Here is a 24451-nt window from a genome sequence, read left to right on the forward strand (position 1 = left end):
CCTTGGTGTGACCTTAAAACAATTATATATAGCTCCCCCAGCTTAGACAGGGTTTAGAACATTTCAAGTTCTTGGACTAAGTAGTAACGTTAGGCTTCATTAGTCCAATAATGGGCTAGGACAGATCCAGATCCACAGTCCCCTCCCTGATTTCATCCTGGGTGACAATAATTTGCCATATTACAAGTGCGTTTCTCTTTTTGACAAAAGGAGATAGAATATCTACACACCTATCGTTACTATTTGTTTTGTGGGTTAGATCATATAATCACGTCGATATCAGTCTTCGGGTTAATAGTAACCAACAGATGACGCTGTTGGTCAAAAATTAACACTCAAAACGATGTTCGTTTCACCCGGAAATACTTATGGACCTTTAACAAAGCCGGAAGTTGGAGAAATTGCAGTTTGAAATTGTGATCATGGCGCTTGATGTAAAGTCCCGAGCAAAAAGATATGAAAAACTAGATTTTCTGGGAGAGGGTCAGGTAATGAGAAACAGTATTCTCTTGCCAAAGTAGTGTTTTGCTTATGAGCCGCTTTGTTTAGATTAACGTCATCGCTTTATAGGTTCAGAGAAAACTAAAGCTCGATTGCTAGCTGCTACCTAATACTATCCTAGCTAGCAAGCAGCACAGTGAGCTAGCCATGGCATGAGTTGTGATACGTTGCCGATTTCTGCAAAGGCAACAGCTTCAAAATTACAGTAATTAAAAAACCGTCTGATGATAACCTGAATTAACTAGCTAGCAGTAATTCATTAGCTAACTACACTAACGTCAGCTGTGTTTGAGTAGCTAGCTACATTTATCTGCTTGTCACTTTTGAAGTTGATGGTAACGTTAGTTTCACTCTGTTTTACTTATCAACGAATGTTGTTATTCCTGCCTTCCCACAGTTTGCCACTGTTTACAAAGCCAGGGACAAGACCAACGACACAATAGTTGCCATCAAGAAGGTAAAGTCCCTAAGATCTGGGATGAATGGTTCAGGATCAACAAAATGCACCACTAAAGAATGGAAAATTAGATTTGGTTTTGTCTAACAGGATGGTCTCAATGGTGTATCTGTAGCATTTCGTGAGAGTCTTAGGGGCCTAACCAACTTACTTTATCCTCCTAAGGTTGAAGAGGTGCTGTTGCGCTTTCTTCACCACACTGTCTGTGAAAGGACCATTTCACGTCGTCAGTGATGTGCATGCCGAGGAATTTGAAGCTTTTCACCCTCTCCACTATGGCCCTGTGGATGGGGGCGTACTCTCTCTGCTGTCTCCTGAAGTCCACGTTCTGCTTCTTAGTTTTGTTGAGGGAGAGGTTATTTTCCTGGCATTTCTCCACTATGGCTCTCACCACCTCCCTGTAGGCTGTCTCGTCGTTGTTGGTACTCAGGCCTAACACTGTTGTGTCATCAGCAAACTTGATGATTGAGTTGGAGATGTGCGTTGCCATGCAACCATGGGTGAACAGGGAGTACAGGAGGGGACTGAGCATGTAGCCCTGTGGGATCCACATGTTGCGGATCAGCGTGGCAGAGGTGTTGTGCCTATCTTCACCACCTGGGGGCGGCCTGTCAGGAAGTCCAGGACCTAGTTGCACAGGGCGGGGTTCAGATCCAGGGCACCATACGGTAATCGCCCTCTCTGCCACCATGATCATAACATTTTTCAACTGGTTGTTCAGTACCGTTTCCGTTAAATTCAACGTTGCACACCGTTCTGTCGTACTGAACACACCCCTGATTCAAAGGGTGTGACATTTCAAAACATTTCCCCGATAGGATACACTTGTGCTTCCTCGGCAGGAGGAGATGGTCGAGGAGAGGAGGACACTTCTCTGTTCGGTTATCAACAAATTGACACTCCTACATAAGGCTTCCATTTTCCCGGTCGTGGAGGAGGAGAGGACTGACTTTTGCCCGGTTGAGAATCTTCCAAAGTACATTGCCAGCGGCAGCAATTTTTCTGCGTAAGGTTGTTGTGTAGGCCTTGTAGGGTATAATCTGGGGGCCGGGGAGAACAGGATGCTAAGGACAGACAATATGGAAAGGATTACACCATGCCATTCAATTCATCATGAAACTGTTGATTTCATATCCACACTTTAAAGCTATGGTGGTTTGATTATAATGTACACTATTAATAGTGTGTGCTGTTTCTCCTGACAGATCAAAGTTGGACACAGAACAGAGGCTAAAGATGGTGAGTGTGTGTCCACGCACCCCAGTACAGGAGCTTCAGAGTGGTTTAGATTCAAACTTATGTATGGGTTGGATTCCTTGATACAGATTGACTTACTCCTGGACTAAAAAGCAAACTCAGTGGAGAATCTCCATTAAAATGTTTTATTTTTTTAAAGTCAATGATTAGGCTCTTTGTCTGGGAAGCCACCCCATGAAGTATGATTCAGAATATTTGTCTCATGTTTGTTGATCATGTATCTCTCAGGCATCAACAGGACAGCCCTACGAGAGATTAAACTACTGCAGGAGTTAAGTCACCCAAACATTATTGGGGTAAGAATCAAACTAAACCACTGTTGTAATGGAAACTGTCAGTAGTAATATTAATGCTTTCCTGGTAGAGCCCTGAATCAGTTTCCTCATCAGTTGCATTTATGATCATTTAGAGCTCATTTGGATATGAATCCATAACCAAAGCATCCTTTCTAAACTATCTTCATTATCTTGCTCACCATCACCTTTACTGTGAAATGGTGTAATGTTCTCAAAGTAAGCACAATATCATGTATCAGTATATCCCTACATTTACATCACCGTGTGTCCATATCTCTGTTTCTCAGCTGCTTGATGCATTCGGGCACAAATCTAACATCAGCTTGGTGTTTGACTACATGGAGACAGATCTGGAGGTAAGACTGAGCTTTATGTTTTGTTCATATTGGGATGGTATTCTAGAAGTGGCTTTGGACACTAGAGGCAACTACAGGGATACTCCATTTCTTTCCAGAGAGAGAAGGCACTACTTGGGACTCATGGGTTAATATCCTTTTGAATATGCGAGAGGCTACCTTCACAGACTAGTACTCTGTTCATTCTGAGAGCTCTCTGGTATGTCCTCCCTGAGGCACAGATGGGTTCAGTCAAACTGAACATCAAAGACTGCCCAGAGAGAGAGCAGCCTGAGAGCTATGGTATTAGTTGGTTGCTATCTCTCTCTGAGGAGCTCTGTAGGGCCAGCTCTGGCCCTGGGGAACAAATCTCTCTCTCTCAGCCCATCCCCATTTCTCTCGCCATCTCTCCTATTAAATCTGTATTTATGGGAGTCTGTGGCTGCCCGATGGCTTCAGATGAATCTCCAGTTTCACCGCCAGTTAAACTCAGGTAGAGAGCAGGAAAACAGACCCCCTAAGAGCCGCCATACCCCGCTCTCAAGATGATCTAATGACCATTATCAGATCATTGACAGAGAAAGTGCACAGAGGTCTGACATATGAGGATTTGATAGCCTTTCTATGTATAGAGATGTTGAGCTGAAAATCTGTCAGATCAGCTTGTGCTTTCCTGAGAGGTGTTTTGTTGTCTGTGAACCTGAACCTGTAGAGTTAAAGGGGGTTGTAGACTATTGAGACTGACATCCCTGGTCTAACTCCCTTTCCTGTGTTCTAGGTGATCATCAAAGATACCAGTCTGGTTTTGACTCCAGCCAACATCAAAGCCTTCATAGTGATGACTCTACAGGGCCTGGAGTACATGCACCACCACTGGGTTCTGCACAGGGTAGGTTAACACACACCTTCTCAAAGCATGCTCATACAATACACACCTTCTGATAGGTGCCTGTGTGAGGTAATGTTAGGGGCAGTAGACTGATCTTCAGAATCTGTTTGTAACTGTAAAACTCCAAAATATATACATATACTGAACAGAAATATGGGGTGGTGTGGTTACACATGGGTTGCGGTTGTGAGGTCGGTTGGACGTACTGATAAATTCTCTGAAATGACGTTGGAGTGGACTTATGGTAGAGAAATTAACATGAAATTCTCAGGCAACAGCTCTGGTGGGCATTCCTGCAGTCAGCATGCCAATCACACGCTCCCTCAAAACTAGAGACATCAGTGGCATTGTGTTGTGACAAAACTGCACATTTTAGTGGCCTTTTATTGCCCCAGCACAAGGTGCACCTGTGTAATGTTCATGTTGCTTAATCAGCTTCTTGATATGCCACACCTGTCAGGTGGATTATCTTGGCAAAAGAGAAATTAGTAAAATACTGTGTCTGTGTGTAGGATCTGAAGCCCAATAACCTGCTGCTGGATGAGAATGGTGTGTTGAAGCTGGCTGATTTTGGTTTAGCTAAAGCCTTCGGCAGCCCTAACAGAGTCTACACTCACCAGGTAGTCACCAGGTAGGTGTCACTCTCAAACTCCTTTTCAAAGCCTTTGTCCATTTCGTTTTTAAAAAATGCATTTAATTTATGTTTCATTGTGTTTGTGATGCAATCTTTGCGCTCTCTCAGGTGGTATCGTTCTCCAGAGTTGTTGTTCGGTGCCAGGATGTATGGGGTGGGCGTCGACATGTGGGCTGTGGGCTGCATCCTTGCAGAGCTCCTCTTAAGGGTATACACACTCACACACCACATAAGCTCAGTCCAATTTAAGCATTGAGACAAGACAAAACGACTCAATTTGTCTGTATAATGGTACAAAAATGCTGCGAAACTAGACAGCTCAGATTCATCGAAATTCCAAAATTGTCTTGTCTCATGGTGACTTTTTGATCTAGACTGAGCATTAAGGTTCCAGAACTGTATTGTCAGACACATATTTCTGTACACACGAAGGCTGTGTCACTAATAGAACCCTATTCCCTATATAGTGCACTACTTTTGTCCAGGGCCCGTAGGAATATGTTGCCATTTGGGACTGAGCCCATGCTCACTGCATGTTTGTGGTGTAACACCCTCTGTCTCTCTCCAGTTACCCTTCCTAGCTGGAGACTCAGATCTGGACCAGCTAAGTAAGATCTTTGAAGCTCTGGGGACTCCTACAGATGACACCTGGCCTGTGAGTACTCGTCTGTGTTTTCTGCGTCTGCAGGTGTGGTTATTTTAAAACAAAGCATCTGCTTTAAAATACCTGGTTCCTTAATTCTAAATTGTGGATTTAAATCATGCCTTCATGTTTCCGTCTCTCTCTTTATCTCTCTCTCCATCTCTAGGGGATGAGTAGTCTACCTGACTATGTGTCGTTTAAGTTGTTTCCTGGTACTCCTCTGGAACACATCTTCAGTGCTGCAGGAGACGACCTCTTAGAGCTACTTCAGGGTCTATTCACCTTCAACCCTTCCACACGCCTTACAGCTACACAGGTATGTTGGTGTGCTGTGGCACTGCGTATCTTTCACAAGTTACTTCATTTTTTACATGGTTGTATTACCCTGCAGATTATATGCACCTCCTAATGGCATCCTGTTCCCTATATAGTGTACTACTTTTGTTTTTGACCAGAGCCCTATGGGGAATAGGGTGCCACTTGTGATGCAGCCTTAGTTCAGCTTCTCTCTGTGTATATTCATTGCTGTTTCTCCTAGCTCTAAAGCCCCCCCCCCCCCCCCCCCCCTCCACCCCCTGTCGCCAGGCTCTAAAGATGAGGTACTTCAGTAACAGACCAGGTCCGACCCCCGGGCACCAGCTGCCCCGGCCCAACTCATCAGCAGAGGCTCTCAAAGAGAAGGAGAACCTCACCATCGGAATCAAGAGGAAACGAGACGGACTGGAGACGAGTAAATAACACCCCCCCCCCTCCCCCCCTCACCACAATAGCACAGGCATCATTATTCCATCATACATGGTTGTGTTTGACCATGGTATTAATGATATTGGGAAATATTATTCTACTTGCTTATTTAAACTGACAGTTTGGCTTGTACAACGGAGTCGAGGACTGGTTTCCAGATTTGGTGGGGCCAGAAAGCGGCCATTCCAAGAATGCATACATATTTTTGTACTGTGACCAATTAAATTCAATGAAAAACACGTAATCTCACAGTCTGAGCAACGTGTTGTTACTTGCATAGAGCTGGAATCCCATTTAGATTCCAAGCCCAGTTATTAAAAGGGTGTCAGTGGTAAAAATGACTGCTAGAGCAACCCAGGACTAGAACACACACAGTTGAAAGGGTGGTGGCAGTACATTTTACTGCAACAGAAACCGTGTTACTGGGAGGTTCCAAGCAGTGGTTTGGGAACTATTATGGTCGACTGGGCTGTATATTATAATACCCTGAGCGAAGCTTTATTTTTAAGAGGCTCTGGGTGCCGAAATCTGAATTGAGTTGTTAGCAGATGGTGAGTCTATATGTTCATTAAATCAATGGTTGTTTTTCCTTTTCAGGCACCATAAAGAAGAAACTGATACTGTGAGGGGGGATTTGATTCAGTGGAGCAACATGACCACTCCTGCTGTTGAACTTGGTTCATTGGACTCGATAGAAGTTGCCCCTAACCAGTGGTCCAGGGTCATTTTTCTTTCTTTCTACATTTGGTGTTAACCACTGATCTAGGATCAGATTATTTAAGGGGCAAGTACTTCTACCTCCGGTGTGGTCTAGAACAGTGGTTCTGGATATTCTTCATTGCAACAATGATTTCTGAGCTCTGTTAGAGCATGCTAGAGTAGAACTATTTATGTGGTCGAGGAAAAAAACAGCAAGACGTGCTTTTCGTTATAATTCATTTCATAGATTTAGTTTTTTTTTTTTTGTGTGTGTGTAAGTGATTTAGGATAATAAATGATTCTGTCTGAGTTGATGCTCTTGTTCATTTGGTTGACACCTCTGAAATAACGTGACACCTCAACTCTTAGCCAACTCGCGCCACAATGAAGTATCACATTTGATACTGTTTTTTTTCATGAATTTTATGAAAATTGTTAGTGGGACATTTTTGTGGAATATAAAATATGGAACTTGTGTTTGGGAATCCTCATGTCACCTTTCCCACTCTCTGGTTTGTGTTGGCATTCACCCCACATGGAGGGCAGTGCCCTTCCTGCTCTGAATGATTACACTACTTAAACAGTGACTCTGAAACCTGATAAATGTATAAAGAATAAACCTTCTCTTGCTGTGTGAGAGGTGAGGAAAGCAAAGAAACACTAAAGCATATAACACTATATGTGGACAGCCCTCCAAATGAGTGGATTTGGATATTTCAGCCAAACTTGAGACGGGTGTATAAAATTGAGCACACAAACAAACATTGGCAGTAGAAGGGCCTTACTGAAGAGCTCAGGGACTTTCAACTTGGCAACGTCATAGGATGCCACCTTTCCAACAAGTCAGTTCGTCACATTTCTGCTCTGATCAACTGTAAGTGCTGTTATTGTGAAGTGGAAACGCCTAGAAGCTCAGAACAACAGCTCAGCTGTGAAGTGGTAGGCCACACAAGCTAACAGAACGGGATGGCCGATTGCTGAAGCGCGTATAAATCGTCTGCCCTCGATTGCAACACTACAGAGTTTCAAATTGCCTCTGGAAGCAATGTCAGCACAAGACCTGATCGTCAGGAGCTTCATGAAATAAGTTTCCATGGCCAGGCAGCCGCACACAAGCCTAAGATCACCATGCGCAATGCCAAGCGTCGGCTGAAATGGTGTAAAGTCATGCTTCATTGGACTCTGGAGCAGTGGAAACACGTTCTTTGGAGTGGTGAGTCACGCTTCACCATCTGACAGACTAATCTGGGTTTTGTGGATGCCAGGAGAACGCTACCATAGTGCCAACTGAAAAGTTTGGTGGAAAAGGAAAAATGGTTTGGGGCTGTTTTTTATGGTTTGGGATCCTTAGTTCTAAGGAAGGGAAATCTTAACACTACAGCCTACAATGACATTATAGACAGTTCTGTGCTTCTAACTTTGTGGCAACAGTTTGGGGAAGGCCCTTTCCAGTCTCAGCATGACAATGCCCCTGTGCACAAAGCAAAGTATATACAGAAGTGGTTTGTTGGGATCGATGTGGAAGAATTTGATTGGCCTGCACAGAGCCCTGACCTCAACCCAATCTAACACCTTTGGGATGAATTGGAATGCCGACTGCGAGCCAGGCCTAAACGCCCAACATCAGTGCCCGACCTCACTAATGCTCTTGTGGCTGAATGGAAGCAAGTCCCTGCAGCAATGTTCCAACATCTAGTGAAAAGCCTTCCAGAACAGTGGAGGCTGTTATAGCAGCAAAGAGGGGACCAACTCCATATTAATGCACATGATTTTGGAATGAGATGTTTGATGAGCAGGTCATGTAGTGTGTATATAATAGAAAACTAACTAAAAATACACATAGTTTAGTCTGCAATGAAAATCCAAGAAGGAAAATCTCGCAAAATAATGTGTGTGGACAGAAATATGGATACCGGCGACAGGGTTTGATTAGATTTTGAGTGTGCAAGTTCATTTTGCATGGTCCGGTTCCCCGAGTTGATAGAGATTTCACTTCAGGACCAATAGAATGGCATGAAATGAGCAGGCCCTGCCCACCCTGGGGCACCGAGCCATGCCAAACAAACTTGCCCATTGTGTTTGTGGGAGGGAGGGAGAATGTGTGCGACAAGGAGACATAATGCCTCCAGGGCAGACGGTGGCACAGTTCAGCTCCAGTATGACACCAGTGTGCCACCAGCAGTGCTGTATGTCAACAGTCTAAAGTGACCTCCTGTCCCCTAGGGCTGGGAAATTCCACGGACTTCCCAATACGATATTACGACAATACTTACAGTACCACTCAAAAGTTTGGACACACTTATTAATTCAAGGGTTTTTCTTTATTTGTACTACATTCTACATACAAAACTATGAAATTACAAATATGGAATCATGTAGTAACCTAAAAAGTATTAAATCAAAATACATTTTATATTTTATATTCTTCAAAGTAGCCATCCTTTGCCTTGATGACTGCTTTGCACACGCTTGGCATTCTCTCAACCAGTTTCACCTGGAATGCTTTTCCAACAGTCTTGAAGGACTTCCCACATATGCTGAGCACTTGTTGGCTCCTTTTCCTCAACTCTGCGGTCCAACTCATCCCAAACCATCTCAATTAGGTTAAGATCGGGTTATTGTGGAGGCCAAGTAATCTGGTGCAGCACTCCACCACTCTCCTTGGTCAAATAGCCCTTACACAGCCTGGAGGTGTGTTTTGGGTCATTGTCCAGTTGAAAAACAAATGACAGTCCCACTAAGCACAAACCGGATGGGATGGTGTATCGCTGCAGAATGCTGTGGTAGCTATTACAGTGTCACCAGCAGAGCGGCAGGTAGCCTAGTGGTTAGAGCGTTGCTGGATCGAATCCCCAAGCTGTCAAGGTATGAATCTGTCATTCTGCCCCTGAACAAGGCAGTTAACCCACTGTTCCCTGGTAGGCCATAATTGTAAATAAGAATTTGTTCTTAACTGACTTGCCTAGTTAAATAAAGGTTAAATGTAAAAAAATATATACAAAAAACCCCAAAAAACACCCCCACACCATCTCCTCCATGCTTCACGGTGGGAACCACACATGCGGAGATCATCCATTCACCTACTCTGCGTCTCACAAAGACACAGCGGTTGGAACCAAAAATCTCAAATTTGGACTCATCAGACCAAAGGGCAGATTTCCACTGGTCTAATGTCCATTGCTTGTGTTTCTTGGTCCAAGTAAGTCTCTTCTTATTATTGGTGTCCTTTAGTAGTGGTTTCTTTGAAGAAATTCGACCATGAAGGCCTGATTCACGCAGTCATCTCTTTGTCATTCCTATGGTATACAGTCTGATATACCACGGCTGTCAGCCAATCAGCATTCAGGGCTCGAACCACCCAGTTTATAATCAAAAATAATATTGTGATACTCTACTGTATATACTTTCCCCCAATCACTACTGTCCCCTCTGTCCAGACTGATCTAACACAACCTGACAAGTGAGAGCAGATCTCATGACAGACTTAGTCTCTCGCCAAACTCAGGGCAGTCAGCACTCCGTAGAGGTTGAGAGAGGAGACTACCTTTTAGCTCTTCCCTGTCCAGTTGTGTCAGAACAGAGCATGTCAAAAGCTGCCGTCCTCTACACCTGTACTGTAGTGAGGCCCTTATTGACTTTCACCCATCAAATGCTGTTGGATCAGTGATTGTTATCTCAATGAAAAGGAAGGAAGGACATCTTATTGGAGTATTGGAGCAGGACTCAGTCCAGACAGACCTCTGTCATTTGGATCATGGGGCTCAGGGTTGAGGTGAGGGCAATGATGCCCCACAATACAATACAGCACTGGAACAGCAGAGCAGGGACACAATGGCCTTGTGTGGCGGCCGAGCCTGGAGAAATGACAGGGTCCAGTGTGTGTGTGAATGGATGGTGTGTGTGTGACGGCGGCGTCAGATGACACACACAGCAGTTGTACACAAGAGGCCAGTTATCAGCTCACACTGTGATAGCAGAATCACTCCAAGAATAGTTATGAGCGCCATTGTTAAGCCCTACATCGCTCATTCTGTGAGAAAATGCGAGACAGAATGAGAGAATGCACGTTTGACTCAAGATCAAATGCCAGCTCCCTTATCTGACTTTGACTTCAATATCACATGATATTGGTTCTCGGCATCACATGATATGAAAATAAATATTAATATTATGTTAAATTAAATAAACGCCCAGGCTTCCCTGTCCCATATTACTCACAAGGACAGAGTAGGAAAAGGCTGCCTGTGTGAGTGGGCTCCGATAAGCCATTCTGTATCCATGTGAAGGTCATTTTAGTCCACACAAACACATAGACAAACACACCCACACTGAGTGAAAAAAAACAGCCCCTCTAAACATTCCTCCCTGTATCTTGTTTGCGTTTCTCTGTGGAAATGAAAGAGAGAAAAGAGAAAAGTTTGAGAAGATGAGGTCAGTGTCATCACCCAGGTTCCGGTTAATAGACAAGTTGTTGAAGCTGAGAACTGAGATTTCGTTGTCTGTCACTATGGTGACTACAGTGATAGTCCCACTATGGAACATTATGAAAAGCCAACGCCAGAATCAGTAACACTTCTGTAACAAAAACACACAACGTGACAGATACATTAATAACAGACGCGCACGCGCACACACACACGGTTTATTCAAAAGGATTTCACTGTGACTGTAGGACATTTCTAATCCCTAATATAAGAGTTTATTGACCAACTGTTATGAACGGAATCTATATGAACCTAGAACAATGTGACTAAAACGGAAGTGAGAAATAAATTAAATGAGAAAAGACAATATTATAAATGAAATGTGTCATTGTCACAGTATCTTCTTTTGTCGTATTAACTGTTTATAACGCTTCATAGTGATTTATTACACAGTGCCTCTACATCTTACTTGCTTTGAGTCACGCTCTAGTGACTCAAAGGTTAAATAGTGGCTTTTGTCTGTGCAATGAGTGGTTCAGCAGCTGCCTGTAGCAAGTAACGCCATCACGGTAAAAACAGTGGGAGGAGAGAGGGGGAGAGAACGAGAGAGACGGGGAAGACTGGGTCACACGTACTGTCCCCACGGTCTTTTTAAGTAGATCTCTACAAGAGAACGTCCGGAACTGGAAAAGTGGGCTACATTCTGAAAGGGTATTTTTGACCACCGTAACAAGATGTGTACCCCGCGCTGTATAGGGCAGGTGAGTAATAATAAGCAAGTGTGTTCACTGATGTCGGAATATTAGTTGGCACGTTTATGTAAAAATCTCCGGCACCAGCTAATATTATAGCTAGCTATCCCTGTTTTGCTAATATTTTAAACTCCAGCATAATGTGTAGTTTACATTTGATGGACAATGTCGACATGTGGTGGTTTTTGTTTTATTCTTAATTTCAATGTGTATTGAAGGTTGAAATTAATTTCTGTATTTTATTAAATGTGTGTGTGCATATGTGTCTTCCAACGGTTGGCTAAAAGCTAATTTAGCTAGCTATTCCTTGCTGATGACAACTCGAAGATAATTTAGCCACACAGCTTCCAAAAATGTATACAAAGTAACGTTAGCGCACAATGCATCTACAAAGCTCTTGTGATTCGTATCAGAAGCGAGGCTGTAACATTTGTGTAAACTGGCAAAAATGTTACTGGTGTTAGCAATGTCAGTTCGACTGTAAACAATGTACTCTAATATCGTTGCACTGTTTATCATGCGGTGACACAATTTTGGGTTCAGTGCCTAAATTTGCCGCTCAGGCTACCTCTACAAACATAGTCTAGCCTTTGTGTTCGGCTTGGTCCAATTCGTTTTTTGAATTGATCTCACAGTTTTCCAGTGACGTAATGCTGTGTGGTTCTGATGGCTTTGGCAGATCTCTTCTTTCCCATTTTAATGATATGTGTCCGCTTGACTAGCAGTACTGAGTTTAATTCAATATACAATGCGATCTTCGTATTCTGATAGCAGAAGTCGCGTCTAAGTGTCAAGTGTAGACATGACCACTGGGACGTCCCTACCCCAAATCCTAACCTTAACCCCTAACCTTAACCCTACATTTAACCGTTACCTTAACCACCATAGGAGTTACGGTTAGGGTTGGGATTTAGGGTAGAGATGTCCCAAGAATCGTGTCTACACTTGACACATACATGCAACTTCTGCTATCAGAATAAAATTCGACATACCAATTAGGATCTAAAAATACTTGAAACAGTTATTGAACCCATTGCCCTTTATGGTTGTGAGGCCTGGGGTCCGCTCACAAACCAAGAATTCACAAAATGGAACAAACACCAAATTGAGACTGGATGCAGAATTCTTCAAAAATATCCTCTGTGTACAATGTAAAACACCAAGTAATGCATGCAGAGCGGAATTAGGCCGATACACGCTAATTATGAAAATTCAGAAAAGAGACGTTAAACTCTACAACCAGCTAAAAGGAAGCGATTCCCAAACCTTCCATAACAAAGCCATCACCTACAGAGAAATTAACCTGGAGAAGAGCCCCATAAGCTAGCTGGTCCTGGGGCTCTGTTCACAAACACAAACAGACCCAGCCCCAGGACAGCAACACTTAGACCCAACCAAATCATGAGAAAAGAAAAAGATAATTACTTGACACATTGGAAATAATTTACAAAATAAACAGAGCAAACCAGAATGCTATTTGGCCCTAAACAGAGAGTACACAGTGGCAGAATACCTGACCACCGTGACTGATCCAAAATTAAGGAAATCGTTGACTATGTACAGACTCAGTGAGCATAGCCTTGCTATTGAGAAAGGCCCCCAAAGGCAGACCTGGCATGGAAAAGGAGACAGGCTATGTGCACACTGCCCACAAAATGAGATGGAAACTGAGCTGCACTTCCTAACTTCCGGCCAAATGTATGACCATATTAGAGACACATAGTTCCCTCAGATTACACAGACCCACAAAGAATTTGAAACAAATCCAATTTTGATAAACTCCCATATCTATTCGGTGAAATATCACAGTGTGCAATATTTATGACCTGTTGCCACAAGAGGAGGTCAACCAGTGAAGAACAAACAGCATTATGTTTATTTGTTATTATGTTTATTTTTTTCCCCCTTTTGTACTTTAACTATTTGCACATCATTACAACACTGTATATAGACATAATATGACATTTTAAATGTCTTTATTCATTTGGAACTTTTGTAAGTGTAATGTTTACTGTTTATTTTTTTAGCGCTTGTTTCACTTTTGTTTATGATCTATTTCACTTTCTTTGGCAATGTAAACATGTTTCCCATTCCAATTAAGGCCCTTAAATTGTAATAGAAAATTGAATTGTGTTCAGATCTGGCTGACCCCTTCAGGAGGTGGTCAGGGATGCATTGTGTGCGGGTTTCTCCTCAGTCTGGACTCTATCAGGCTACTGAAAGCACATACAGCGGGCGACGCCATCCTCACTTCGCCCACAAGTCTTCATAAAATATGTGTTTTGGGAGCGAGAGGCACCTTTTTTTCATTAAACATTGGAGGAAATGCGTTCCTAGCCGGTGAGGAACGTGTTTGCTGGCTACATAAATGCTAGCCAGCTAGCTTATTAGGAAAACTATTTTTTGTTTGGCTAGAGTTATGCTAACCTTTTTGCAATCCCTTCAGTTGGCTAGTTACAGAAGCTAGCTGGCTAGTTAGCTACAGCAGTTGGCTACTGCCATCAAGTTGTTGTTTTGTTATTATCAGATTTATACTCACATACTGGCATTTAAATATAGCGCGGGAAAAGGGAATCCAGACACTCCATGATCAGAATACAAAAGTTGCATGAGCTGCCAAGTCTAGACACGATACCCTTGAACTGCACTGTTGGTTAACGGCTTGTACCTAAGCATTTCACGGTAAAGTCTACACTTGTTGTTTTTGGCGCATGTGGCAAATAAAGTTTGATTTGATTATCCTAGGTGTAGACGCATGACGTGATCAGAATACAAAAGCTGCATGAACTGTCAAGTCTAGAGACGGCTACTTGGGGATGATATGGCCAAGCCATTAGGTGACGAGCAGAGCTTCTATGGCTGAAAAGACTACGGGGTAGTTTACTCATAGGTTTCTAGTGTCAAACCAACCAATCAAAAGTCCACTAACACATAGTTAAACATGAGTTCATGTTGAGATATTTCAGGAAAATATATCATCCAAGCAGGGATACAGAAAACGTATATTTCCCATGGAATAGACCTAGTTCTTGGCATTGTTCCATTAAGGATGAGTGGATCATGGGCCAGGGCTGATCCTAACTGCCTGCTAGTCTAACCACACGGAATAGTTTCTCCTCCAGATGAATTTAATTACAGGGACACATCCCTTATCCAGTGCAGTCAGGGCCATGCCTTCAGCCCATTCAATAGAGAAAGGAATCAAAGGAAATGAGGGGTGGTGTGTGTGTGGCTTAGATTTGCAGTAAATTAAGCACAAACACTTTAGTCAAAATTGTCCTGCTGTACAGGCCATATGCTAATCTGGTCACAGACCCCTATTAGCTTTGTCCCTGTCAACGTGTGTGTGTATTTGTGTTTGTTTTGACAGTGTGTGTATACGTTTGTGTGTGTCTGTGTGTGTGGTCTGCGGGTGGTCTGTTCATTTCCTCCTTGGTTGAATGTGGGGGGGCTGGCTGTTTTGGCTTAGATTAGTATTGGAGAGAAATGGGCCAGAGCTTGACAGAATAGGGACAGAAACGGTGGTGTAGATGGACGCGGAGAGAAGTAGTCTGGGACAGGAGAGTCTGGACCAGGGAGGTGTCTCTGATAGATGCAGCCGTAACTCTGACCTACGTTGGAAACATAACGTTATGGTGACAAACACAGCAGTGAGAGGTAGGGACACACTGTAGTCACACACTGACTCAGCATACACCTGCCTTGCAGTACTAGTCTGGCAGACACACACACCTGCAGCTGACTAACATAAACATCCAGTAGATGTCTGTCACTCCGGGCCTGCCACAGTGCCACATGGCCCCACTCTACATTCAGACACAGATCCCAGGCCTGCTGAGTAGTTTAGCCCATAATAGTAGAGGTCAGGCCTTGGGCAAAGAGATCTGACCCTGGAACAGTGACAGAAGGTTTCCTTCTGAACCAACGTGGCTAAGTAAACAAAGCCATAGTGTAGATATGCATAGTCAGTCTCATAGACTGACTGTCTTCATGTTTAGGAAACAACACGTGTAGTGATTATGATGAAGTGTCCTTTCAAAACCCCTCTGCCTGTGAGCACAGACGAATACAGGCATCCATAGGAGGAGGGGACTTGAGCTGAGCCCTCAATCAAAACCCAGGATAATGTGGTCTTTGATTGGCTTGGCCTGTACCAGGTATAGCCATTAGAAGACTAGAGTTTGGCTCAGGCTACGATGAGAGCATAGTTGTGGTTGGGAGTAGGACTATGTCTGGAGCTAGTTGCTCTGCTTTAGTTTAGTGTGTGTTTATGTTTGGATGTTTATTTAGCATGTACCCGGATGTGCTGAGGGTCTGCATGTAGAGAGGGTAGTATGATGAAACCCAGTGAAATGCCCGTCTGCTTGGTGCTAATGGAAGCGAGAGAGAAAGAAAGATGTAGACACCTGAGCTGAGCCATAAGGGAGACTAGGCATCTACCACCCCACTATCAGATCAGGGGGGTGGGGTGGGGGGGCAATGTAGCAGATTGTTTTTGTCTCCCCACTTTGGTTCTGAAATCACCATCACCCACCAATTCACTTGTCATTTTTGCAGATTAAGTATTTGAGCTGGTAATGTATCAATATTTATTGCAAAGGAATATATAGAACAACTTTGGATTTCACCCCCATCTCAAAAACGAATGGTCTTCTCCTCTTGCTTCTGACATCCTGTAAGCCTCTCTAAAAGTGACCATATACAGTACACTGATTGTTTAAAGCAAAACTACCAAAACTATTGCTGATGGTGAACCTGAACAATCTAAATAATATCTATTGTAAGCCCCGTTCAGCAGGTAGCTTACTTTTCACTTTCAACAGTGCATAGATATCAATAACCTAGCAAGTTACAAGTGACATGTAACTAGAGGTATTCCATTGTCTATAACACAGTTATTAGCTAGATGCTTTATCTGTGTGGTTGTGTCGGAGGTAAAGATAAATATGGCTGTGTAGCAGTGTGTTATGACTGGACCACATTCTTCCTCTGTGTACTGTCTGTCTGTCCGCCTGTGCCTCTGTGTACTGTCTGTCTGTCCGCCTGTGCCTCTGTGGGTCTCTTTTCTTCAGTTTGTTTCTGTCATGGATGCCTCTTGGGTTGCTCAACATTCCCTTTGTCCCTTTCTCTCTCGCTTTCTCTCTCGCTTTCTCACTTCCTTTATACGCCTGTCTTTGTTTAGCGTAACCAGGGGCTGTATTTACCCCGTTAAGGAGTTGGTAAACCTGTGTGTGTGATTGTGTGATTGTGTGTCCGTGTCAGTGTATAGGAAACAGTTCAGCGTAGAGGTCGACCGATTAATCGGAATGGCCGATTAATTAGGGCCGATTTCAAGTTTTCATAACAACCGGAAATCTGTATTTTTGGACACCGATTTGGCCAATTTTTTAAAAATGTATTATTATTATTTTTTACACCTTTATTTAATCTTTATTTAACTAGGCAAGTCAGTTCAGAACACATTCTTATTTTCAATGACGGCCTAGGAACGGTAGGTTAACTGCCTTGTTCAGGGGCAGAATGACAGATTTTTACCTTGTCAGCTCAGGGATTCAATCTTGCAACCTTACAGTTAACTAGTCCAACGCTCCAACCACCTGATTACATTGCACTCCACGAGGAGACTGCCTGTTACGTGAATGCAGTAAGCCAAGGTAAGTTGCTAGCTAGCACTAAACTTATCTTATAAAAAACAATCAATCAATCATAATCACTAGTTAACTACACATGGTTGATGATATTACTAGTTTATTTAGCGTGTGGTTATATGCATATAATCGATGCGGTGCGTATTCGCGAAAAAGGACTGTCTTTACTCCAATGTGTACCTAACCATAAACATCAATGCCTTTCTTAAAATCAATACACAAGTATATATTTTTAAACCTGCATATTTAGTTAATATTGCCTGCTAACATGACTCGTTGCGAACTGTGAAGACTATTTCTTCCTAACAAAGACAGCCAACTTCGCCAAACGGGTGATGATTTAACAGAAGTGCATTTGCGAAAAAAGCACAATCGTTGCACGAATGTACCTAACCATAAACATCAATGCCTTTCTTAAAATCAATACACAGAAGTATATATTTTTTAAACCTGCATATTGTGCTAAAAGAAATCCAGGTTAGCAGGCAATATTAACCAGGTGAAATTGTGTCACTTCTTTTGCATTCATTGCACGCAGAGTCAGTGTATATGCAACAGTATGGGCCACCTAATTTGCCAGAATTTTACGTAACTATGACATAACATTGAAGGTTGTGCAATGTAACAGGAATATTTTGACTTAGGGATGCCACCCGTTAGATCAAATAAGGAACGGTTCCGTATTTCACTGAAAGAATATACGTCTTGTTTTCGAGATGATAATTTCCGGATTCGACCATATTAATGACCTAGGCTCGTATTTCTGTGTGTTATTATGTTATAATTAAGTCTATGATTTGCTAGAGCAGACTGACTGAGCGATGGTAGGCACCAGCAGGCTTGTAAGCATTCATTCAAACAGCACTTTCATGCGTTTTGCCAGCAGCTCTTCGCTGTGCTTCAAGCATTGAGCTGTTTATGACTTCAAGCCTATCAACTCCCGAGATTAGGCTGGTGTAACCGATGTGAAATGGCTAGCTAGTTAGCAGGGTGCGCGCTAATAGCGTTTCAGACTTGGAGTGGTTGTTCCTTGCTCTGCATGGGTAACGCTGCTTCAAGGGTGGCTGTTGTCGATGTGTTCCTGGTTCGAGCCCAGGTAGAGGCGAGGAGAGGGACGGAAGCTATACTGTTACACTGGCAATACTAAAGTGCCTATAAGAACATCCAATAGTCAAAAGTATATGAAATACAAATCGTATAGAGAGAAATTGTCATGTACTGTCATGTTGTCTTGTCTCTGTCCTTTCCCTTCACCCTGTCTCCCTCTGCTGGTCGTGTTAGGTTACCTTTTCTCCCCCGCTTTCCCCCAGCTGTCCCTTGTCTCCTCTAACTACCCATTCACCCCGTTCCCCACCTGTTCCCTTTTTCCCTCTGATTAGGTCCCTATATCTCTCTCTGTTTCTGCTCCTGTCCTTGTCGGATTCTTGTTTGTTTGTGTCATTCATGCCTGAACCAGACTGTCGTCATGTTTGCTGTAACCTTGTCCTGTCCTGTCGGAATCTGCCGGTCCATCTGAGCCTACCTATGTTTGGTAATTAAAGAAGCTCTGTTTAAGTTGATTCGCTTTTGGGTCCTCATTCACGCACCATAACAGAAGAATCCGACCTAGAATGGACCCAGCGACTTCGGATCCTCTCCACTCAGCCGTCGAGATCCAGGGAGCGATGCTAGGCAGACACAAGCAGGAATTGTCTGCTGCTCGACATGCCGTTGAGACCCTGGCCACCCAAGTCTCCAACCTCACAGAACAGGTTCACCATCTCCGCCTCGATCCACCGGCCACTTCCAGGGCTTTCGAATCTCCGGAGCCCAGAATCAATAACCCGCCGTGTTACTCTGGGGAGCCCACTGAATGCCGCTCGTTCCTCACCCAGTGTGATATTGTGTTTTCTCTCCAGCCCAACACTTACTCCAGGAGCACTGCTCGTGTCGCCTACGTCATATCTCTCCTTATTGGACGGGCTCGTGAGTGGGGCACGGCAATCTGGGAGGCAAGGGCTGAGTGTACTAACCAGTATCAAGACTTTAAGGAGGAGATGATACGGGTTTTTGATCGATCTGTTTTTGGGGAGGAGGCTTCCAGGGCCCTGTCTTCCCTATGTCAAGGCAATCGATCCATAACAGACTACTCTATTGAGTTTCGCACTCTTGCTGTCTCCAGTGGCTGGAACGAGCCGGCCTTGCTCGCTCGTCTTCTGGAGGGTTTCCGCGCAGAGGTAAAGGATGAGATTCTCTCCCGGGAGGTTCCTTCCAGCGTGGATTCCTTGATTGAACTCGCTATTCGCATTGAGCGACGGGTTGATCTTCGTCACCGAGCTCGTGGAAAGGAGCTCGCGCTCTCCGTCGCCTCCCTCTCCGCATCACTACCATCTTCCTCTGCCGGCTCGGGTGCTGAGTCCATGCAGCTGGGAGGTATCCGCATCTCGACTGAGGAGAGGGAACGGAGAATCACCAACCGCCTCTGTCTCTATTGCGGTTCCGCTGGTCATTTTGTCACTTCATGTCCAGTAAAAGGCCAGAGCTCGTCAGTAAGCGGAGGGCTACTGGTGAGCGCTACTACTCCTGTCTCTCCTTCAAGATCCTGCACTACCTTGTCGGTCCATCTACGCTGGACCGGTTCGTCAGCTTCCTGCAGTGCCTTAATAGACTCTGGGGCGGAGGGCTGTTTTATGGACGAGACCTGGGCTCGGGAACATGACATTCCTCTCAGACAGTTAAAGGAGCCCACGGCCTTGTTCGCCCTGGATGGTAGTCCTCTCCCCAGGATTCAGCGTGAGACGCTACATTTAATCCTCACTGCCTCTGGTAATCATAGTGAAACCATTTCTTTTTTAATTTTTCGTTCACCTTTTACACCTGTTGTTTTGGGCCATCCCTGGCTAGTTTGTCATAATCCTTCCATTAATTGGTCTAGTAATTCTATCCTCTCCTGGAACGTCTCTTGTCATGTGAAATGTTTAATGTCTGCTATCCCTCCTGTTTCCTCTGTCTCTTCTTCACAGGAGGAGCCTGGTGATTTGACAGGGGTGCCGGAGGAATATCACGATCTGCGCACGGTGTTCAGTCGGTCCAGGGCCACCTCTCTTCCTCCACACCGGTCGTATGATTGTAGTATTGATCTCCTTCCGGGAACCACCCCCCCCCGGGGTAGACTATACTCTCTGTCGGCTCCCGAACGTAAGGCTCTCGAAGATTATTTGTCTGTAGCTCTTGACGCCGGTACCATAGTCCCCTCCTCCTCTCCCGCCGGAGCGGGGTTTTTTTTTGTCAAGAAGAAGGACGGGTCTCTGCGCCCCTGCATAGATTATCGAGGGCTGAATGACATAACAGTGAAGAATCGTTATCCGCTTCCTCTTATGTCTTCAGCCTTCGAGATCCTGCAGGGAGCCAGGTTTTTCACTAAGTTGGACCTTCGTAACGCTTACCATCTCGTGCGCATCAGGGAGGGGGACGAGTGGAAGACGGCGTTTAACACTCCGTTAGGGCACTTTGAATACCGGGTTCTTCCTTTCGGCCTCGCTAACGCTCCAGCTGTCTTTCAGGCATTAGTCAATGATGTCCTGAGAGACATGCTGAACATCTTTGTTTTCGTTTACCTTGACGATATCCTGATTTTTTCACCGTCACTCCAGATTCATGTTCAGCACGTTCGACGTGTCCTCCAGCGCCTTTTAGAGAATTGTCTTTTTGTGAAGGCTGAGAAGTGCACTTTTCATGCCTCCTCCGTCACATTTCTCGGTTCTGTTATTTCCGCTGAAGGCATTAAGATGGATCCCGCTAAGGTCCAAGCTGTCATTGATTGGCCCGTCCCTAAGTCACGCGTCGAGCTGCAGCGCTTTCTCGGCTTCGCGAACTTCTATCGTCGTTTCATCCGTAATTTCGGTCAGGTGGCAGCTCCTCTCACAGCCCTTACTTCTGTCAAGACGTGCTTTAAGTGGTCCGTTTCCGCCCAGGGAGCTTTTGATCTCCTCAAGAATCGTTTTACATCCGCTCCTATCCTTGTTACACCTGACGTCTCTAGACAGTTCGTTGTCGAGGTTGACGCGTCAGAGGTGGGAGTGGGAGCCATCCTTTCTCAGCGCTCCCTCTCTGACGACAAGGTCCACCCATGCGCGTATTTTTCTCATCGCCTGTCGCCGTCGGAACGTAACTATGATGTGGGTAACCGCGAACTGCTCGCCATCCGGTTAGCCCTAGGCGAATGGCGACAGTGGTTGGAGGGGGCGACCGTTCCTTTTGTCGTTTGGACTGACCATAGGAACCTTGAGTACATCCGTTCTGCCAAACGACTTAATGCGCGTCAGGCGCGTTGGGCGCTGTTTTTCGCTCGTTTCGAGTTTGTGATTTCTTATCGTCCGGGCTCTAAGAACACCAAGCCTGATGCTTTGTCTCGTCTCTTCAGTTCTTCAGTAGCCTCCACTGACCCCGAGGGGATTCTCCCTGAGGGGCGTGTTGTCGGGTTGACTGTCTGGGGAATTGAGAGGCAGGTAAAGCAAGCACTCACTCAAACTCCGTCGCCGCGCGCTTGTCCTAGGAACCTTCTTTTCGTTCCCGTTCCTACTCGTCTGGCCGTTCTTCAGTGGGCTCACTCTGCCAAGTTAGCCGGCCACCCTGGCGTTCGGGGTACGCTTGCTTCCATTCGCCAGCGTTTCTGGTGGCCCACCCGGGAGCATGACACGCGTCGTTTCGTGGCTGCTTGTTCGGTCTGCGCGCAGACTAAGTCCGGTAACTCTCCTCCTGCCGGCCGTCTCAGGCCGCTTCCTATTCCCTCTCGACCGTGGTCTCACATCGCCTTAGATTTTGTCACCGGACTGCCTTCGTCAGCGGGGAAGACTGTTATTCTTACGGTTGTCGATAGGTTCTCTAAGGCGGCTCATTTCATTCCCCTTGCTAAGCTTCCTTCTGCTAAAGAGACGGCACAAATCATCATCGAGAATGTTTTCAGAATTCATGGCCTTCCGTCAGACGTCGTTTCGGACAGAGGTCCGCAATTCACGTCTCAATTTTGGAGGGAGTTTTGCCGTTTGATTGGGGCTTCCGTCAGTCTCTCTTCCGGCTTTCACCCCCAGTCTAACGGTCAAGCAGAACGGGCCAATCAGACTATTGGTCGCATCTTACGCAGTCTTTCTTTTCGCAACCCTGCGTCTTGGTCAGAACAGCTCCCCTGGGCAGAATACGCCCACAACTCGCTTCCTTCGTCTGCGACCGGGCTATCTCCTTTTCAGAGTAGCCTCGGGTACCAGCCTCCGTTGTTCTCATCTCAGTTCGCCGAGTCCAGCGTCCCCTCCGCTCAGGCTTTTGTCCAACGTTGCGAGCGCACCTGGAAGAGGGTCAGGTCTGCACTTTGCCGTTATAGGGCGCAGACTGTGAGAGCTGCTAATAAGCGTAGAACTAAGAGCCCTAGATATTGTCGCGGTCAGAGAGTTTGGCTCTCCACTCAGAACCTTCCCCTTAAGACGGCTTCTCGCAAGTTGACCCCGCGGTTCATTGGTCCATTCCGTATCTCTCAGGTCATTAATCCTGTCGCAGTGCGACTTCTTCTTCCGCGATATCTTCGTCGCGTCCACCCGGTCTTCCATGTCTCCTGTGTTAAGCCCGTTCTTCGCGCCCCCGCTCGTCTCCCCCCCCCCCCCCCCATCCTTGTCGAGGGCGCACCTATCTACAGGGTCCGTAAAATCTTGGACATGCGTCCTCGGGGCCGTGGTCATCAGTACCTAGTTGACTGGGAGGGGTACGGTCCTGAGGAGAGGAGTTGGGTTCCCTCTCGGGACGTGCTGGACCGTGCGCTGATTGATGATTTCCTCCGTTGCCGCCAGGTTTCCTCCTCGAGTGCGCCAGGAGGCGCTCGGTGAGTGGGGGGGTACTGTCATGTACTGTCATGTTGTCTTGTCTCTGTCCTTTCCCTTCACCCTGTCTCCCTCTGCTGGTCGTGTTAGGTTACCTTTTCTCCCCCGCTTTCCCCCAGCTGTCCCTTGTCTCCTCTAACTACCCATTCACCCCGTTCCCCACCTGTTCCCTTTTTCCCTCTGATTAGGTCCCTATATCTCTCTCTGTTTCTGCTCCTGTCCTTGTCGGATTCTTGTTTGTTTGTGTCATTCATGCCTGAACCAGACTGTCGTCATGTTTGCTGTAACCTTGTCCTGTCCTGTCGGAATCTGCCGGTCCATCTGAGCCTACCTATGTTTGGTAATTAAAGAAGCTCTGTTTAAGTTGATTCGCTTTTGGGTCCTCATTCACGCACCATAACAGAAATAGTCCTATAATTCCTATAACAACTTCAACCTAAAACTTCTTACCTGGGAATATTGAAGACTCATGTTTAAAGGAACCACCAGCTTTCATATGTTCTCATGTTCTGAGCAAGGAACTTAAACGTTAGCTTTTTTACATGGCACATATTGCACTTTTACTTTATTTTACAACACTTTGTTTTTGCATTATTTAAACCAAATTGAACATGTTTCATTATTTATTTGAGGCTAAATTGAATTTATTGATGTATTATATTAAGTTTAAATAAGTGTTCATTCAGTAGTGTTGTAATTGTCATTATTACAAATACATTTTTTTTTAATCGTCCGATTAATCGGTATCGGCTTTTTTTTTGGTCCTCCAATAATCGGTATTGGTATTGGCGTTGAAAAATCATTATCGGTCGACCTCTAGTTCAGTGATACATTTCTGCACTGTGCATGTAGCTGCCTAGCTATAGAGAAAATGGAGCTGCTGTCAGTCAGGGGAGAAAGTGGCACAGGTCAACTCTACTCTATACTACCCCTAGCCCTGGCTCATAACTCTGTCGGCCCGTGTGTGTGTGTGTGTGTGTGTGTGTGTGTGTCTCAGCCTTCTGTCTTTGTCTTCCTGGGTTTCTGTATGTGGTCACACTGTCATGTACTGTCATGTTGTGTCTTGTTTCTGTCCTTTCCCTTCACCCTGTCTCCCTCTGCTGGTCGTTGTTAGGTTACCTTTTCTCCCCCTCTTTCCCCCAGCTGTGCCTTGTCTCCTCCTAACTACCTCGTCACCCCTTTTCCCACCTGTTCCCTTTTTCCCTCTGATTAGTCCTCTATATCTCTCTCTGTTTCTGCTCCTGTCTTTGTCGGATTCTTGTTTGTGTTGTTCATGCCTGAACCAGACTATCGTCATGTTTGCTGCAACCTTGTCCTGTCCTGTCG

The 24451-nt window shown here is 45.1% G+C and overlaps 2 protein-coding genes across 5 annotated transcripts in view; both read left to right on the plus strand.

Moving 5' to 3' along the window:
- Window positions 1-364: 364 nt before the first annotated feature.
- cdk7 (cyclin dependent kinase 7) lies at window positions 365-6764 on the plus strand. Its single transcript, XM_021606202.3, has 12 exons — window positions 365-488; window positions 899-958; window positions 2164-2197; window positions 2444-2511; window positions 2799-2867; window positions 3625-3735; window positions 4248-4366; window positions 4478-4577; window positions 4938-5024; window positions 5179-5328; window positions 5598-5742; window positions 6354-6764. Exons 1-12 carry the CDS (start codon window positions 423-425, stop codon window positions 6380-6382), a joined length of 1038 nt encoding a protein of 345 aa, XP_021461877.1. The 5' UTR covers window positions 365-422; the 3' UTR covers window positions 6383-6764.
- A 4554-nt stretch (window positions 6765-11318) lies between these two features.
- serinc5 (serine incorporator 5) overlaps window positions 11319-24451 on the plus strand; it is a 54861-nt gene continuing 41728 nt past the window's right edge. The window contains exon 1 of one of the 4 annotated variants that reach the window (XM_036979923.2): window positions 11319-11640. In XM_036979923.2, the coding sequence (XP_036835818.1) occupies window positions 11614-11640 (27 nt within the window). In that variant the 5' untranslated portion in view covers window positions 11319-11613. The remainder of the gene's footprint in view (window positions 11641-24451) is intronic. The other 3 variants (XM_036979925.2, XM_036979924.2, XM_090237695.1) reach the window with 3 other exon arrangements.

Source organism: Oncorhynchus mykiss, chromosome 6 (genome assembly GCF_057628025.1).
Source record: "Oncorhynchus mykiss isolate SJ-2025 chromosome 6, ASM5762802v1, whole genome shotgun sequence".
In the NCBI taxonomy this organism is placed as follows: domain Eukaryota; kingdom Metazoa; phylum Chordata; class Actinopteri; order Salmoniformes; family Salmonidae; genus Oncorhynchus; species Oncorhynchus mykiss.